The sequence below is a fragment of the Myiozetetes cayanensis genome, unplaced genomic scaffold (genome assembly GCF_022539395.1).
Source record: "Myiozetetes cayanensis isolate MyiCay16 unplaced genomic scaffold, myiCay2020 scf1, whole genome shotgun sequence".
Taxonomy (NCBI): Eukaryota; Metazoa; Chordata; class Aves; order Passeriformes; family Tyrannidae; genus Myiozetetes; species Myiozetetes cayanensis.
The window spans coordinates 80,542,445-80,561,416 of NW_026086604.1; the positions used below are offsets into that span (position 1 = coordinate 80,542,445).

General features: G+C 36.7%; 1 protein-coding gene across 4 annotated transcripts in view; it reads left to right on the forward strand.

Annotated features, from left to right (window-relative positions):
- Nucleotides 1–18,972, forward strand: part of LOC126637933 (cadherin-6) — a 108,436-nt gene that overhangs the window by 76,888 nt on the left and 12,576 nt on the right. For 3 of the 4 annotated variants that reach the window (XM_050311494.1, XM_050311502.1, XM_050311508.1), the window contains exons 5-11: nucleotides 1,571–1,738; nucleotides 3,266–3,453; nucleotides 4,939–5,192; nucleotides 10,870–11,006; nucleotides 14,584–14,705; nucleotides 15,493–15,610; nucleotides 15,700–15,951. In XM_050311494.1, coding sequence (XP_050167451.1) covers nucleotides 1,571–1,738; nucleotides 3,266–3,453; nucleotides 4,939–5,192; nucleotides 10,870–11,006; nucleotides 14,584–14,705; nucleotides 15,493–15,610; nucleotides 15,700–15,951 — 1,239 coding nt within the window. Of the gene's footprint in view, nucleotides 1–1,570; nucleotides 1,739–3,265; nucleotides 3,454–4,938; nucleotides 5,193–10,869; nucleotides 11,007–14,583; nucleotides 14,706–15,492; nucleotides 15,611–15,699; nucleotides 15,960–18,972 lie in introns of those variants that run through there. The other variant, XM_050311512.1, reaches the window with a different exon arrangement.

The following is an 18,972-nucleotide window of genomic DNA, read 5'->3' on the forward strand; positions in this document are numbered from 1 at the left end:
AAAGTAATTATAATTTCTGTACATCTGCAACATATCACTTTAATGCTAATTTTATGAAAGAAATCTTAATTAAGAATAATGATAGAAGAGGTAAAATTGACTGTTGCGCTAAACTAGAGGATCACAAATAGAATCCCAAAGTTCTGAGTTCTGTTTTTGGAAGATGTTTAAATTACAGACAGTGACTAGAATTTTTAATGGTCTGAATAACATCTTTAGAATCTGTGCATGCATTCTAGCTGGCTGGATCTACAGTACCACTGACTCTCTGACTACATAGCTGGTCTCTTCACAAGCCTTATAACAAAATTTTCCAGAGAGAAACGAGATCTCAAAAATTCCTTCACTGGGAATATCCATTGTGTTAGGTATCTGGAAGCTAGAGAAATCAACTCTCCTCGGCATCCTTACAGGAAAGCAATTGATCATCCCAGACAATTAATCACGTTTTAGCATTGGTTCCTATCTTAAATAAATTGTAGAGACTCAGTCAGGGAAAAGGAGAGAGAGATTATGTATGTCTCAAACTGAAATCTGAGGTGAAAAAGTGTACACAATTCTGAAAGGAGTGAGAGCCAAGATCAAAGGGAGCTTTTCTTCAAGCGTAAGGTTTTAATAATACAAGCCAGGATTTTGCACTGGTGCACTCATTCTGACTTGGACAGTACACTATGTGCTCTTGTAGAGTTAAAAGAAGATTAAGGTAGCTGGGAGTTCACCAGTAGTAATCTTTTAGCACAAGGTTTGCATGGGGCAAGGGAAGCGAAGCAAACCACAGTCTTGATCTTGCTGCCATGAAAATCAATTGCAGAACTCCTAGAGTGAAATAAGTCTCTGTCAAAGTCACTGTGAGTTTTGTCATGGATTGCAGTACTTGAATTTCACTCCTTTTGCTTACAAAGGAGTCAGTTCTTACCTTAAGAGATCCAGTGACAAAGCAAACATTTTGCTTCATGGTAAATCTGAATGATTGAATTTCAGTAGGAATTACCCTCATAACTGATATTTGTGCCTTTGAAGAAGGAAGTGACTGGCAAATCATTCTAATCCATGTATAAATAAAAATATATACACAGGCATGTTTTTATGCTCATAATTTTCTTAATTAATTTCTCTTCTTCCATTTAATGTTGTTGCACTCTTTAATGGTATCTTATTAAAATTAGATTTTTTTTTTTTAACCACATCTGTCAAAATAAAAAACTGGAGGGAAATGATGGAGCACATTATAATGAATAAAGAGTCTTTTTCCACTTTAGTGAGAGACTCTAGCATGGAACTGAAAGAGGGTAAATATTTATGTAAAATAAATGGCTCACAAATAAGTGGAACATCTTTCTGGGGATGCCACTAATACTATGTCTGTCACGTAGGCAGTAGCCTAAGATGTGACATGACAAGTCTGTAATTTAATGAACCATCTCATAACAGTAAATATTTGTACTGGGCAAAGTTTACTTATTATGAAGAGATTGTTTTGTTTTTTAGATGTAGGGCTTTTTAATAAGAATTTCCATCAAAGTCAGTACCTTATGTGTGAATCCCTACTCTTTAATTTTTATATTTTCAGGCATTATTAAAACTGCTTTGCTAAACATGGACCGTGAAAATAGAGAGCAATACCAAGTGGTCATCCAGGCTAAAGACATGGGAGGCCAGATGGGCGGATTGTCGGGAACCACCACCGTGAACATCACATTGACTGATGTAAACGACAACCCACCTCGCTTCCCCCAGAGTATGGAAAATTTACATTCTGTGCTGTAATATTAACATGGACAAAAATTGTTCTTGTTTTGGTTTTTGTTCACCTTAGATATTGTTTCTTCTATTGTGGATTTACTGAATATCAAACTTTCTTTAGGAAGGCAAAAAAGAGCGCATAAGTAAGCAATAGCAGCATGCTAAGATCAATTGCAATAACTGGGAAACAGATATTTAATATTTTTACTTCAGCTGCAGTTGGGAGTTTGAGAGGTGAATTATTGTGCAGAAACAACTTCCGTTTTTTCTACCTGTTAAAGAGCTGTGATCAACATAATCTGTATTTCTTGTTCACCATTATTTCTTTTGGACCTTGTGGTTGATCACATTTTAAGATTTCTCTTGTAATCTAATATATTTAAGTTTTGAAACATGTTTATTTAATTATGCAAAAATATCCTAAAAGCAATTCTGTAAAAAATATTCACAACCAGAAAGCATTTGCTTCAATGGATTTTCTTATATTCTTTGCATACGGAAACAAAAGCATGTACCTAAATATACCAGGTATTTCTGCCTATTTTACTTCCCCTATCTTAAATACTTTGGTACTTATCTGTGTGATATTTATGGGAATCAGTTGAGCAAGCTCTTCCAGAAAGTAATTTCTGTTAATGACCATTCATGGCCATAAGTAATTCAAAGTGATTCAGCTTTCATCCACTTCTCTTTCCCTGTTTTTATTTCCTTCCTTTTTTCTCTCTCTTTCTTCTTGTTTTGCACTTTCTAACCACTGCTCTCTGTATGATGTGTGTGTATCACAGTGTCAGTGTGTGTCAAAGTCAAGAGCAGCTGTTACAGAAAATAATTGCAGATCCTATCAGACAAATCAGCAAGCTTTGGCAGTTAAGTCACTGGGAAAGTTATTGGAAGCAACTTGTCATTTAAGTTCATACTCTGTTCTTAGCTGTGGGCAAAGAGTTTCCATTTAAATTAGAGCAACTTAAGAAGAAATATAGCACTCTAACCCCAGTAAGTTAATTATACCTCTCTGGACATAAATGTCTTCAATATAAAACCCAAAGATACAGCTTCATAATGCTGACATTCCACAAGTAGACTTTTTTTTTCAGACGAAAATTCAACATAGCACATTTTAATAGGCATTTGAGCTGAATTCAGCTTTACTGTTACTAAACTGCATTGGCCTCTGACAGTTCTTAATATTTGTCCTTTGGCCTCAGGACATTTTTCATTTACAGTTCTGATATGGCCCACAGAGACCATGAGAATGTCATGAAAGGGACATATGTTGCTTAAGTTACATGTTTCTAGCAAAGCAAAATGCCCATCCTCCATATTAGAAAACAGATAGAGAAAGAAGTTAGTTTTATCCACATGAAAGTATGGCAAAAGGTGAAGGCTTTTGCCCCAGGAAGGCCTGAAGACACAATGACTCACTAACTCACCTGTGCATGCCCAGCATGGACAGAGGGCTGAGAGATGGTGTCCAAAGTACCATGAGACTGACTAACAAAATTTCCTGCTCTGTCTGCTGTAGGCACATATCAATTCAGAGTTCCCGAGTCTATGCCATTAGACTCACCAGTTGGCAGGATAAAAGCCAATGATGCTGACGTGGATGAAAATGCAGAGATTGAATACAGCATCACTGAGGGGGACGGATATGACATGTTTGGAATTACCACAGACAAGGACACACAGGAAGGAATTATAACTGTGAAAAAGGTAAATATCTTTACACACTTTATCCCAGCCTCTGAAATACCAGTCAAAACTTTTTCTAGCAGATACTCATTTTTCATTTTTAGTGCAAACGTGATTTTTGTTTAATTTGAATGCTGTCTGTTAGGAATGTCTACATTACCAATGTAAAGTTTCTTTTATAAGAGCAATTGGTATCCTTCCTGTTATGTTTCCTTGACTAATCCCCAGTGCACATACTTTGAAGGAGCTGAGAGAGTAAATAAGCTAAGGAGTCAGGTGGGACTGAGAAAAAAATTATACAGCCAGAACGTATCCACAGAAAAATTCAAGGAAGCACCACCATCCAGCTGTGATTTTCTCCCTGTGATGCTTACAGGATTTGCTCACTTAGCAGAAGGTGCTGTGTTAAGAACACAGAAAGAATCAATATCACATTGCCTATTTGCATTATCAGAGGATTTGAATTGTGTACCTATAATATATTACAGTACACAGACAAGTTTCTTTTGACTCACATTTTGTACAAATGTAATTAATAAATCTATCAGCCTGCTTTAGAAAAAAAAATCACAGTGCCTTGCTAGATCATAGTGGACATCATCTACTAGATTGCACACTGGCTGTCAGAAAAGGTTTGAGAAATATTGTTTACAGTGGGTTATCAGGCAAACTTGATAAGGTTACAGATATCATCCTTCATCAGTTCAGGTTCAGTCATCACTAGATAGACATTGTGTAGATTTTCCAAAGATGCACTTGCTTGTTGATATCAGTACGACACCTGTCATTACTTGTTTTTTAGGAGATGCCTTCCAGGGTCTGATTATGATATCAGTCTAACTCCATTTGCATTTCTGTCTGTTGCTGACAGAAGCTGTGAATCCTCTACAATGCAATGGAAAAATTTTTTACATTTTTACATGGGCATTTTTACAGTGGATAGGGGTGACTGCTCCCTCTCCACATTTTTCCAAGTACAGTGGCAAAGAGTTGCTAAATGCTGCTGCTTCATACATTTAACAGTGTGATATAGTCATAGCCGATCATAAATCATGTTTGACTTGATGGGTGGTCCTGGATATCCAGACACTAGATGTCACAGTTTCATTTCAGTGATGGAATGCCAATATCTAAACAAGCAATACCTAGAAAATCTTCCCTCCTTTAGTGTGTGGTGCTTATAGGCAAGGAATAGACAAGAAATCATCAAAATGCCAAAAATGACAGAATAACAGGCAAGTTAATGCTATTTGAGAAGAAAAGACTAATTGGTGTTTAGGAGTTCCAGGCCTAGAATTCCTTGAAAAAGTGGTTTTTTCTTAGTATATCATCAGTGGCATAGAGCCCTTTCTTTTTCATTTCTGCTGACATTTTAATTCCAGTTCAGGCTCTTGTTTTCTAGCTCAAGCCTCTCCATGACTTCCCACCATTCATTTGGCTCATCTGGCTGCAAGCCACAGCAATCCCCACAGACTTCTTACACCTTTTTTTTTTTTTCCTTGCAAGGCATTGGATTTTGAAAATAAAAACTTGTATATTCTCAAAGTGGAAGCTGCCAATACTCACGTGGACCCTCGATTCCTGTACTTGGGACCATTCAAGGACTCAGCTACAGTCAGAATTCAGGTGGAGGATGTAGATGAACCCCCTGTGTTCAGCAGACCAGCATACATAATGGAAGTGAAAGAAGACGTTCCAATAAACAGTGTAATAGGAACAGTAACTGCTCAGGATCCAGATGCTGCCAGGAACCCTGTGAAGTAAGCATATCCAATTTCAGCTTGTCCATAAATTTTTTACAGTGTTAATTTTGCATCTATCATGTCAGCACACACAAAGAAAAAAATAACTTCTAACAATGTGAATTGTAGGGCATGCTTAAATATGGAGTGTTGTAGATGGTAAATAATCTCTCACGCTTGAGCATATGTCGTTATGTGTGATTGTGTTTGCATGGCCTTTGCATCTGGAATTACATCCTGATCTCTTCAGTAACTAATGTCTGTCTTTATTTCTACCATGAAAGAATTTACTGCAAAAAAGAGCACTAACTTTTTCCAGTGCAGTGCAGTGCATCCTCTTGGCTATGTGACAGGGGGGTGATTCAGCAGCCTTTTCTTCTTCCGTCTATCCAGACCTGCTTAGCAGAGGTCAGCTATCTCCTCTAAACTGCAAGTAGAAATGCCTCAAAGTCAGTTCATGTGCACACAAAGGCTCTGATCTCACCTGTATCAGTGTAAGGCTAATGAGATAAAGAGTCAGTCTCATGAACTTTGTAAATCACACTTGCCATGAATCAATAAACTAGTCTTAAAGGTGGTGGAGGAAATGTTGAGACTGGAGTAGCTAAACCTAAGCCTTAATTTTTTCATAAATTAAGTGGTACATTGTTTCAGTATATGCTGGAATACTTAAGTTCATATTGGATAGAGTATAAAAGAACTTTTAAATAAATGTGTGCTTTATTTAATGTTCATTGCTACTGACAAGGCAGTGAGAGGAGGAAATGAGTAGTAGTACAGCAATATTAAATTCAGGTCAATTTTCATCATGTCTCTGGTTGGGCACCTTGGAAATGCAATAGTCATCTTTAGATCAAAATAGAACAATGCAGGTTTAATAAAAATCCAGTCCACTTCTGCAAACAACTATCTTTCATCAAGATATCTTACTATACTTAAGAGGCATGAGTACATTTTAAGCTCTTAGCTCATCTTGTGAGGGGGTAAATATTATAATCTTAATTTCCTAGATGGAGGAGCTAAATCTAAAATGTTTCTGCAGAAACTCTCATTATCTTCAGTTTGCATGGCATGCCCTACACATGAATTCTTGCTCAAGACTAAGCCTTCTAAGTTTAATTAAGGCTTTCTTTCATTTATATCGTGACATGCAACAATGATATGGTGTTCTGGGCCAGCAGAGCATAGTCGCTTACAGAGTAGCATAATGTTTTGCAGACTTTGGTGAAGCCCAGGGACAGAATAAACAACTTCTATAGCATGTTTTCATGGGCATGCTAGCATGAAGATGAAAAATTGTTTGGGGTGACACCTAGGCCCCTTGCAGACTTCATAGGAACCTGCTTTTTTATATGTAATGGCACTGGAGAGTAAGGGGAGTGCTCCCCTGCTTCCCTGTGGTGATAACTACAACCATTTGCATTTCACACCAGTGCCAGCTCCTAATTATAAGTGATTTACAGTGGATAGGGATTATGCTGTTCATTGTTGAGTACTGCCTACCAGCTTTTTGCTATTAATTGAATGTGTGTACTAAAACTTATCTAACTTTCAAAGGGCAGTTCTTTAATACAGTATATATAATACTTTGCATATTAAAGTATCAGACGGTTATTGAGCAAAATTTAGCAAAAGTGTCAAAACTGATGCAGTGCAGCAGAAATCTTGTTTTCTTTTTTCTTCAATAGCATGCAACAGTAAAGTGCAAGGAAAAGTAAAATAAAAATTATGGAAGAGGTTAGAGTGATAGAAATAAACACAGAAAGAAGAAACATGAAAATCAGTAAGAGGGGAAGGAAATCAGAAGAGAGCAGTAGCCTGAGAGATGTTAACTTGCAATAAATGTAATTTTATGGTGCTAATATCTTGGGTATCTACTAGAATTTAGGGGCATGGGTTGCATCTGCATCTTTTTGACAAGGTAATTTTTTTTTTCTATCATGCAATAGAGATACTAAATCCAATTTTCACTCTGAGCTTCGGGTGAGATGCAATTAGACTGTATATATATGTCTTGTCACTTGCTTGTCAATTTTTCGTGACGGTTAAAAATAAAATCTTTAGACACTTGATATTACAATGAAAACCTTCCATTTTCTCCTCTACTCAAGTGAAGATTTCTCTTCCTAAACAAACTGAGCCCTAACTCTGTTAGATGAAAGCCCCTTTGATCTTCCATTAAAGGAAACCTTCACAATATCATTATGAAAATGCATTATGAAAAATTCACACACACATCCCTTCCTGACCCACAAATCTTTCTGACTTGTGGTTACATTAGACAGCAAGCTGCTGAACATCAGAAGACAATGAAGCAATAGCAAAATATGAAGCAGGTATCTGCCCTGGTTCTAAGACTGCATAATCATTCCTGACCTCTATATTGGTAGAGCTAAATTTCATCAGTCTATCTCTTATAAATTAAGTTTTGCTGTGAAAATGTGGAAAAAAAAAAAGTTGAGAAAATACAAAAATACATCAGCTATATTTGAATATGCATCTATGTGTAGTGCCACTAACACAGTCCTGAGTAACACTCCACTGTCCAGATGTGTTATAAAAAAAAAAGGGTTGCATTCTGCTTCTGTTTTATCTACACAGAAATAATATAAACCACTGCATACTGAAAAAAAAATGCTGAAACTGGCACTGCAATATTGTACATCAGATCTTTTTAAATTGCTAGTTGAGTTTTTTTGCTATAGTAACTCCTCAGAGGCATAATGAAGTTCATCAGTCACTGGAACTGTCTTCCTGCTGTGATTTGATTTACTAAAGTATCCCAGATGAAAATGATCTGCAAACAAATGTAAGGCTTAATTTTGTTTGTGTATTTTACTGACAACATATTTGCATGTGTTAGATTCTCTCTTTCGCCCTTACCTTCTTCCTGTTATGTAAAAGGAGAGACTGTAATCTGCATAGATACCTTTTAACTTCCTAGCTTGTCAATTCCTCAAAGTTTGAAAGAGATGAAATCCTGGAATCTGACAAATACACATGAGTAATTTCATTAAATAAATGTAAAAATGAGTTTGATGTTATCTTCTTAATTCTTACTAGGTTATGATCCATAAGTCAGAATCCCCACCAATTCAACATAATTAAGAGTCTTGATCAAAAGAGACTGGATTATGCAAACTGAGAAACAGAAGTGACAGTCTAGCTTATTAAAATCATCCTTCTAGACCAGATTTAATGGTATAATTGGAATATACTTTAACTGCATTGACCTTGTATGTATTTTCTTTGGGATATGAAGAAATAAAATTAACATTTCATTAAGAAACTGTTCTCCGGTGAGTTTTTTTTTTTTTATGAGTTTTAAGTTTCCACTGTAGAAATGACTGAATATACGTATGGCTTTACAAATACTTACATTTTAAAATTCTTAATATCTTGAAAAAGAAGTCCTCAGTGTTACAGCTCTGGTAATCCTAGAATTTGGGAAATCCTACAAAGGGAAGATAGTGATCACAATACACTAAGACATTAAAATGTGCTAAGACAGTAAGATATTTCAAGTTCATTCAAAATATAAAGCAGGAGTGAAAGTAAAATTGAAGAAAAAAACCCCAGTGAGTGGACAACTCATGCCTAAAGCTAGTTGCTTATTTAAATATCTTGCTGAATAAGAGCCTGAAACATACTATTACAGTTGAGTGGAAAGCTAATCTATGGAAAATCCTGATACCTCATTTCGAAGAAGAATGGAAAATGTAGATTTACTGCAAAATGGAAATAAGAAAGTATTTCAGCTGAAAGATATGGAAATGAGCTACAGAATATCTGAAAAATAATTGAATTCATGAAATACCAACATAATATCATACAAAGCCTGAGTGAATGAAAGTTAAAATGAAATGTTTACCATATCAAATACTTACTTTGTAAAAATATAAACTAGCCAGACAAGTTTGTATAAATGTGTTTCCATCAAACATTTCAGCCAAGTCAACACATTCACATCTGCTATTTAGATTTGGACAAAGCAACACTTTTCAAGCTGAGGTATGCAGCATTACAGTGCTGCATAAAGAAACTAGGTTAGTGACACCACAGCTGACTTCATGCAGCCAAAATTGCAATATTGTCAGTAGAGTGACAGCAGTGAATGAAAATTAAATCTGAACTCCTGAAACACTAGCAAGATGTGCTTGTGCAAGTTCTACCAAAAAAAGTTAGCTTACTAGTCCTAGTACCTTTAAATGTCATTTGGTTCATTCCATAGGAATTTAATATGGAAAAACAGTTTAGTGCAAATAGTTAATATTTTCTATTGTTTTGTCTAGCAAGGTAGGCTACACTTAAATTCTTATTTTGGAGTAAGGCTTGTCTAATCTACTGTGGACATTATATCCCATTTTTTTATGTGCAAGGAAGAAAAAAAAATTCAGTTACAAGATAATTAGCCAGTCAGTTAATTTTAAACTTCTGTCAGAATCATGTCTCAACTAGATTCTTCTATTCCCTCCCTTGTCCATGCAAGGTCTTTCTCAGAATTTAAGGGACACTGTACAGGCAGTAGGAAATCCGTGCAGAATAAAGGACATGTCTTGTAGCTGCTCCTAGGGCAGAGAGGGAACAAAAATTTTTCTTCAGCTTCTGCATTCCCCTCAGTTCTGTAGTGGCAGTACACTCTGCCAGTCATTTTCCTGGCCCAGTTTTCATCTGACTTACCAGCTCAGCCATTATCATTATCCTAGTCTGGGCACAAGGGACAGCAGTAGCTGCCTTTGTCTCCATTGACATGGCCTGCAAGGAGACCAAGGGTACACACTGGGTGTCCTAAGGCTCTGTCCTGGATTGTACATGAGCACACAATTGGGCTTAAAACAAGAGCAGAATAATGCAATTGCATTCTTGCTTTGGCAGCATCAGAGACATATTTCTGTTAAAACATAATTTATGCAAGAATTTTCCCTTCATGAGAGATGAAACCAAGTCACCGCATTTGGATCAAGGTGGTAGCACCCTCTCCTGGGAACTGGAGAGTTCAGCTTTTAAACTTGGATTCGTTCAGTTCAGCAGAAAAAGCAAAAGATCAGATTGAAAATTTGAATCTGTATTTAGACTCTGAGCTCCCCCAGAGCTTGTTAGCATTCATTTTCACATCTAGATACCATCAAGCATGGCTGAGAATGTTAGTTTTAATGAGTTACAGCAAACCTTTGTGTGATATGTACTGTGGAATAATGAATCTCTATTCCATGCTGACTTGGTTGGGGGGAGCAGCCTTTTTAAATGCTGGGAAGTGAAAGGCAGAAATGCACCCCAGACGTCAAATTTTATATCAGAAATAATTGGGAACAGTTGAGATATCAAACCATAAAAAGAGAGTTTTATAAAGGGAAAGCAAACTCAGCCTTAAAATAAACTTCATATCTTTCAGGACACAGACTTCACATTTCTCACTAAAAACAAAGCTTTGATGATTCTCAGAGGTATGTAAATTCTGCAGCAATTCATTTATTCACTGACGATACTCCACCTTCTAAATCAAACCTCCAATGTGTCATTATCCAGTAGCTCAGAATTAGCTCTTTGTGTGAATACATAAAGACTCTGAAGCCTATGCTGAAAACAAAAGGAAACCCCATTTACTAGATGTTTGATGTCTAGTCTTAGAAAATGGTTTAAGAGCATAGAAATTAAAAGGAAAGCATTCCCCTAACCCCTGTCTCTGTATTTGCAGATACTCTGTAGATCGCCACACTGATATGGACAGAATATTCAACATCAATTCAGGAAATGGTTCGATATTCACTTCAAAACCTCTTGACCGGGAAACACTGCTGTGGCACAATATTACAGTAATAGCAGCAGAGATCAGTAAGTTAAACCTAAATACAACTCCTGTCCCTGATGTAATGAATTTAGCCTTCTCGCTGAGTGTGTGGAAAGCACAGTTGGACAGATGTCAGGTTATATGGATACTCCACTCAATACTAATGAAGAAGCAGAATCTCTGCAAGAGCTTGTCGGCAGTTTTATGTTTACTAGGGACACAGTTCACGAAGAGGTAACTTAGCTGAGCAGGAAAGAAAGAAGACAGTTCTGTGTTTTCTAATCATTAATAGCCATTTTTGAGAATGGTTGTTGAAATCAAAAACTGGCATGTAGCATACAAGATGGTTTAAAGCCATACTACATTCCTTTGCTAAATTCAGTCTCATCCAGACTGGATGTTTTCAAGTAAGGCTAAGGTGGCTGGGCTGAGCTAGGTGCCCAGATCTTAATCAGTTTTAAGGATTTCTACTTTTGACTTCTTGTGCATCCTTTTGAAATTACAAGCTGTGGTTACAAATCAGTCTGTCACTTAGTTTAGGATTTAGTGCCTTTTAGTTCTAGGTATGGGGTTTCAGCACACCAAATGCTGACTGTTAGTCAGGTGTTTGTGTTTCTATTATGTCCTTGAAGGAGTGATCCAGGGTCAAGAGTCGTACACGACAGGCAGCCCCTGGGTAGAGGAAGAGGGGAAAAATCAAACACCGAAAAAGGAAAGAATAACAATAATTAGGAAGCACACTTGCACTGATCCCAACAGGGCTGAAATAGTCTACAGTATAGAAAATTGTATAGTATCTGAAAACCAACTTAACATCCATACAAAATCTCACTTAGTTCCTTGCTTTCTCCCCTGAGCACAAACAAACTGGGCCAAACACTCTCAATTAAACATCCTGTGTCTGACACTGGCTTCTGTCTTAATTCCCATTTCTCTTTAGTCTGAATCATTCCAGGCTGCAATATTTCCTAGGGTGTGCTTTACTAAGCCTGGATCAAACTGGGCAAAACTAGGGTAGATGTCTTCCAAAGACAATTATGCTGGTTGAAATGCAGCCGCTTTTCTGATCCAGGACTAATTTTAGTCTTAATAGACTAGACTTGAAAGTACCACTGCTTATTGTTCCTAAGCTAGCTAAATCCAGTAATTTCTAGCAAGGTTACCTGAAGTCCCATCCCACTAAATTCCATAGAATCACTGATTAGCCTCAGTGGCATATTATCATGTTAAACTTCAGGTATATTTCAGTGAAGTAATTAAAAAAAAAAAAAAATCTAGTCAAGTTGCAGGCAGGATGCACATTCAGATGGGTAGATACTCCCTTGGATCTGGGGGAAAAAAATAAATTATAAAGTCATAAGGAGAAACACCTTTCAGCGATGACTGTTTTTGATTTCATTTTATGGTTAAAAAAAAAAAGATACAGAAATTGTTTTTCCTTGGTCTAAAGTTGTCAGTAAGTGCAGACTGCTCCATTTCTAAATATTCTTTTTCACCAGTATGAGCTGCAATTGCTCAGCAGCCCAGAGAATCAGTCGTGCTGCGACTGCTGCAAACAAATAGTTGGTGAAGCACCGGGTCAGTACATCTGCCATAGTCAGAAGGCAAATTGGCATTAAAACTCAGTACACATGTCTACTGAGTCACAGCTGCAGAATTACAGCTGATCTACCAGAGAGAATTCCCAGAGTATTTTTAAATATTCATTACTTAACATTTAAGGGTAAATCAAACATTGGCAGGATTTTGAGGCTGTATTCTGAAAAAACCCACTTTAACAGTTTGGTTGCTGGCTCAACAGAAATCATATCTCTATAAAGAGAAATAGATTTAAGCAGTTTGTGGAGTCTATGGAGTTTTTTTTGGAGATGGAGCCCAGAAGTAATTAAAGGATAATGCAAACAAATTAACCTACATCAATTAACCTGCACAAATAATTTGAAAGATGATGACAAAAAGAAAAATGAAAAAAGACTTGAAGACATCTTTAAACTGACATTTCCTTTAAATCAGAAAAGAAAGCTGATGTTCATAGAGCATAGAGTTTTTATGAAGCTCCTATTTATTCCAGTATCGTTTTAAATTGTGATAACCTTAAGACCTAGAAATAAAATGAAAATATGTAGTTCATGGTTCAAAAAGCAGGAGAGAAAACAATTGTATCTCTTGAGAGGAGAAGAAACACATTGGCCAATACATTTGAACGTATTTGTTAGAAAAGTATGCCCTTATGAAATAGTCTTGCCAATAGTCCTGTGACTTCAAATGAATACCTTTGATTTCTGTCTATCACAAAAAGATCACTATTTCTATTGATGTATTTTAGCATAGAATTCAGCCTAGTCTATATTATACATAAGCTGTTATTTTATACATTGAATGAATTTAGCCCAGTGGTTCATGTTAGAAAGTGGTTTATGCCTAATGGAATCATACTAACTTCAGTAGGACTGTGGAGCATTATTTTGTCCCAGTGACTGAGCTCTGTAATAGAAATACACAGTGCCAATTTTGGAGAAAGCATTTTCAAATTTATAAAACTATGATAAACACAGTTATAGGACTTTTATTAAAAGCCAACAAGCTACTATAATGAATAAATATAATAATAAAGTCAACAAGCTACTTTAATGAATGCTTGTAGAAGCATATAGAGTCTTAGATCTGCTATGTTTTATTGTGGAATTTTTTCATTGAATCATAGGTTAAAATGCATCAATAAACTATTTTAACGTGGGTAGGAAATCAACATAACAAAATTCAGTGTGAGCCCTCATGTAAGAGAGGGAGAAGGTATTTATTTTAAATGAAACTAATTTTAATCACACTCTTTCCCTCATAGACATATGGTGCATTTCCAGATGTTTTCATTTTTATCTAGAAAGATGACAATATTTTCATCAGTATTTTATACTCAGGAATATCCTTGTGAAATTCAGTCTCACAATACAGTTCTTACAGGAAAAAAAAATTGTTTACATATGGGGATCTGCAGATTCTATATAGGGCTTATGTTCTTCAGCCAATACATTTTAGTTTTACTCTAGAACACCAACCAAACCAATTCATAGCAGATTAGAAAACATCTGTGATCACAGCTGCAGTTGCTATTTCTATAACATAATGATAATCATGGTAGCTTAAGGAACTGTGTCACAAGATTTGTGGGGACAGAACATTATATTTAACAAGTAGAGAGGAAAAAAACCCACTCAGTTCTATCTTCATGACTCTTCAATATCCTGTTTCAGAGCTAAGGAATGGGATCTGTTCTAGAGACTTTGTTGCCACCAAACTCTGTCTGTGGGCTAATAAATAGATTTAATTTAGGTCCAGTATTATATATATCACAAATAAATTCATAATCATACTTGGAATGTTCAAAGGAATTTGTAAATCCTGGACTCCTATGTAGTCTTAACTATGTAGTTTACACAGAATTAGAGTAATGACACTATATTCATCCCATAATGCATTCACCAGAAATCAACAGAATATAAGTGGAGTGCTGTGAGTGAGAATTAAGGCAAGGAGCCTACAAGTCTGTCCTTTTCCTCTACTGCACTGAGCTGGAAGCTGGGCTAAATAAAATCTCTGTTCATTCTGGGTTTATCATTTCAGACAACCCAAAACAAAGCAGCCGTGTTCCAGTGTTCATTAAGGTTTTGGATGTAAATGACAACGCTCCAGAGTTTGCCATGTTTTATGAAACCTTCGTCTGTGAAAATGCAAAAGCAGAACAGGTGTGTTGTCTCCTTGTACTTAGAAAATATTCCAAATTAAATCAGTTTTGCTACTACTCTTGCATCACCTCATCAGGAGGGTGTACTTTGCATTGCATCAAACTTAATTGCAAAATTAAACAGTGGTTGCACAGTATCTGATTTCACTTAGTATTCTTGCAGCTAGCACGACGGTATGTTTTAGACTGTTATTTTCTGTACTGCACCTTGTTATCCCTGATTCATTTTCATTCTGTGATTCTCTCCTTTATTCAGGCACCTCCACTGTCTCCTTCAAAAACAGTTTCAGGGCTGTAACTGTTACAGGTCCTGTCTGTGATACAACTATTTACTGCCAGATAACTCTCACTCAACCTGTCCTATTGTTGGGTAGTTCAAAGTAGTAGATAATTTGGAAAATTCAGCCAAACTAATTCTGTGACATGAGATTTGGGCAGATAAATAAATAGTGAGCTTTGAGGACTGTCTCACCTTTTGTCTCTATTGCTTGCCACTTGCAAAGGTTTCCTACCCATCTGGAGTGGCATCAACCCAAGCCTTCTGTAGAATTCAATATGATTTTCCTGCCAACTTGCAAATTCATTATGCTACTGGCTGATGGTATAGGATACATAAGTATTGTAATCCTAAACAGCATCACTTTTGTTATGCTCCCTATAGCAACATTATCTACCTTAAAACAGAAGAAAAAAAATAAATAAAATTACTTTACAATTTACTTTACAAATTACATAAATAAACATGAAGTCCACTGACTTTCAAAATAATTCTGTTCTTATTGTTTCAGCTGATACAAACATTAAGTGCTGTTGATAAAGACGACTCTTACAATGGACATCAGTTTTCATTTTCCTTAGCTCCTGAGGCAGCCAGCAGCTCAAACTTCACACTACAGGACAACAGAGGTGAATTTCTGGGAAGACTTTTCTTTATTATCTCTTCCTTGCTTTCAATCTTCAGATGAAGATTTAATGCATGCTTTGTGTATTTCCAGATAACACAGCAGGGATTTTCACCCGAAAAACCAGATATAACCGGCATGAAACAAGTACCTACTTCTTACCAGTGGTAATATCAGACAATGATTACCCTATCCAGAGCAGCACTGAAACAGTGACTATTCGAGTATGTGCTTGTGACCATCGAGGCAAGATGCTGTCCTGCAATGCAGAAGCCTTGATTCATCCTACTGGTCTTAGCACTGGGGCTCTTATTGCCATTCTTCTCTGTATCATTATATTACTTGGTAAGTAGTTCAGGTACATTTTGTTGCTTTCGTGGTTATTTTGCATTGCTATCATGATTATTGCAAGACTAGGACAAAGGCAGAGTAAAGACATTTTGTCTTATCCTGCATATATATTATTCTATTTTCTCTTCTGAGGGCTGCTACAGATAGAGTGTATAGAATACAACCTATCCAATGTACAAGCAAGAGGAGACAGTTTGGTTCCACCCCTTGGTTGATGGAAAGAGACAGCTATAGAGAGACATTACTCCCATTCCTTATTGGTATCTGAGGAGGACCAGACTCATCACCCTCTGCAGGTGTCCATCCCTTTACGTTGACTGTAGAAGGAGGCCAGATAACGTAGGTTTAAAGAATTAACTTCCCATGTCTAAACTGAGGAGAAAAAAGTCTCAGTGCTTCTGTTCTGTTGGAAAAGTATGCTGAAAGCTTCTAAAGAACCCTCTCAGAGGCTGCAGGGTCCTCCATTTCAGGCACCTGTGAATAGGAAGAGGTTGGATCCTGGGTGTGGAAGATGTACAGAGCTCACATTTACAGGTGTCAACATTTTATATGTATATATATATATATATATAAAAGGAGATATATATATATACATATATATATAAGGACAGTTTGAAACATCTCCCACATTCCTCTGAGGTTCTACCCCTCTCGTACTGCAAAGAGAGATATGACCATTAGCCAAAGTCTGTCTGTCTGGGGAGAACTGTGCAATACAACACAGGCTGTTCTCTGGGAAATGTTGTTGGTCAGGAAAGAGAGGAGTCAAACCATTTTTATATCAGTAGGGACAATCAGGGCAGAAAATTTTTCCTCAGTGATTCTACTTTTTTTTACCATACTAATATCTTCCTTGGACATACTCAGCACCACTGCAGAATCATCCTGACCTTCACTATTAACAAAATTTCCCTCTCCAGTAATGAGTCAAAGGCCACATTGTGATTCTCAGGTTAACAATATAGTATGGCTTGTTCAAATAAGCACTATCCCATTTTCAGCAAAGATTCCCACAATAGCATCTTGTCTTTAATTCACTTTTAAATTCATTTCTCAAAACATTGTATCATTGCCCCTAAGGGTTGAGCTCACTTTGTGTTAAGTTCCTTACCAGAAAAAGAAATGTAATGCTGCAGGTAGTCTCGCACTCGTTAGTACAACTGTGCTCATTAATATCAATCTGACATTAAACGATTTCCTGTTTTATGTCAATCGAAAATAATTGATTCTGTGTGCTAAGCAGCACTTTATGTCAATTACTGCTCACGCCACCAAGCACCATAAGCAGATTTTCAATTAACTCAGCTATATAATTTTCCATTTTCAGGTTGGTTGCAGAGTTTGAATGTGCAACCACTACTGAGTGAAAAACAATACTCTGGGCAGACCTGAACCACAACTCAAAATTTAGCAGCAACTAAAAGTGACTGTAAATTGCTAGGTTTATTTGGAGTTTAAGTAAGTCTAGCAGCTTATCAAGAGGCCTCAGATACTGCTAAACACTGACATGCAAATAAAGGTGATGTACTTTATCATGTAACTTCTAATGGGCTTTTTGGCCTGCAAGTTCAGCACAAAATAATAAAATACACATATCAGACATGTGACATAATTATCAAAGTTTCATTCTTGCGTGTTTTGTGTAACACCTTTCTTGTGATGAGCTACTTCAGCAACCCTTCGATGTAAAATCTGTCATTCCTGCGCTTTCTCAGACCATTCTACCAGTCGCTATTCCAGAAGCTCATTCAAAATTGACATTGTTTTTCAAGTTCTCCAGAATATTCTCTAGCTATCTCTGTTCTGTCACGTATACCTTTCCCCAGTCCTCCCACGGAGTGTCACAGCTTTATGCTCTCGAGGAAGAGAATTATCTCTTACTGCGTTTTTGCACAGCGGCACAAAGAGGCATCGCTCAGATTAGGACCCTTTTGTGACACCACATGTGAATTCTCATCGTTAGGCTGAAAGCCTGAATTGCCACCATTTGAACCATCTCTCCTAATTCCTTTAGTTTCACCACCTCACTTATTTCCTTTCAGCTCATATTGAAAGATGTTCTTCCTTATTCCCAGTATTCCCACAATAAGACACAGCATTTTCCTACTTTATCCTGTCTTCTTGGTATCCTTCCATAGTTAATGGAGAGGAAAAACACATCTTCCACAACATGGTTGGGCACACCTATGGATAGTATCTTGCTCTAAGCAATCCTGCAGGGGAGCTCATAATTTAAAAACAAACAAACAAACAAAATCCCCCACAAAAATCCCCTAAAACCAATGAAACCAACACCACACCACCCCAGTCCCCCGCAAAAAAAACCCCAAAAACCCCAACAAACCAGCTTTTTGTCTGTCAAAGGAAGCTAAGAATGAGAAGTTTCAATGGGCTAAAGTTTTGGGCTGGGGACTCGCCATTGCCCTTTAAAAGGTTACAAAAAAGTCCTTAAAAGTTACTGTACTTTGACTCACATACCATTTTAGAAACACAGTTGACATGAAAGATAATTGTGATCCACCTTATCATCTCATATCAATGAGTTTAGGCATTTCTGCTTTCCTTTGCTATGAAAGAACTATAAAAACAGCAAGATGTGTCTTCCCTTGGAGTTTGCACAGCAGAGGTGAAATACTGGGCAATGTAGAACTCAAACTGCCAAAGCAATACTGATAGTAGAAATAACCCTGCTTCTTGCTGCTGTTCATTTGTCAGTATTCAGCCATTTACCACCTTAATGCATAATCCAGCTAATAAATCTGAAATTAGCTTCTATACAAAAGTATTTACCATATTCCTTTCCATCCTCAGTGTCCCCTTCTCCAACAGTTCTGAGAATCATTATTGAGCAAAATATTAAAATTTGGACAAGGGTCATTGAAAGAGTTCCTTCCCTCGAAATAAATGAAAAATATATGTATGCATATACGCACACTTTAAAATGAAGAACGTAAAATGTGTTTCAGAAATCTGCCTTTGGCAGATTAAAAAATAACTTTATCATGTATCATCGGT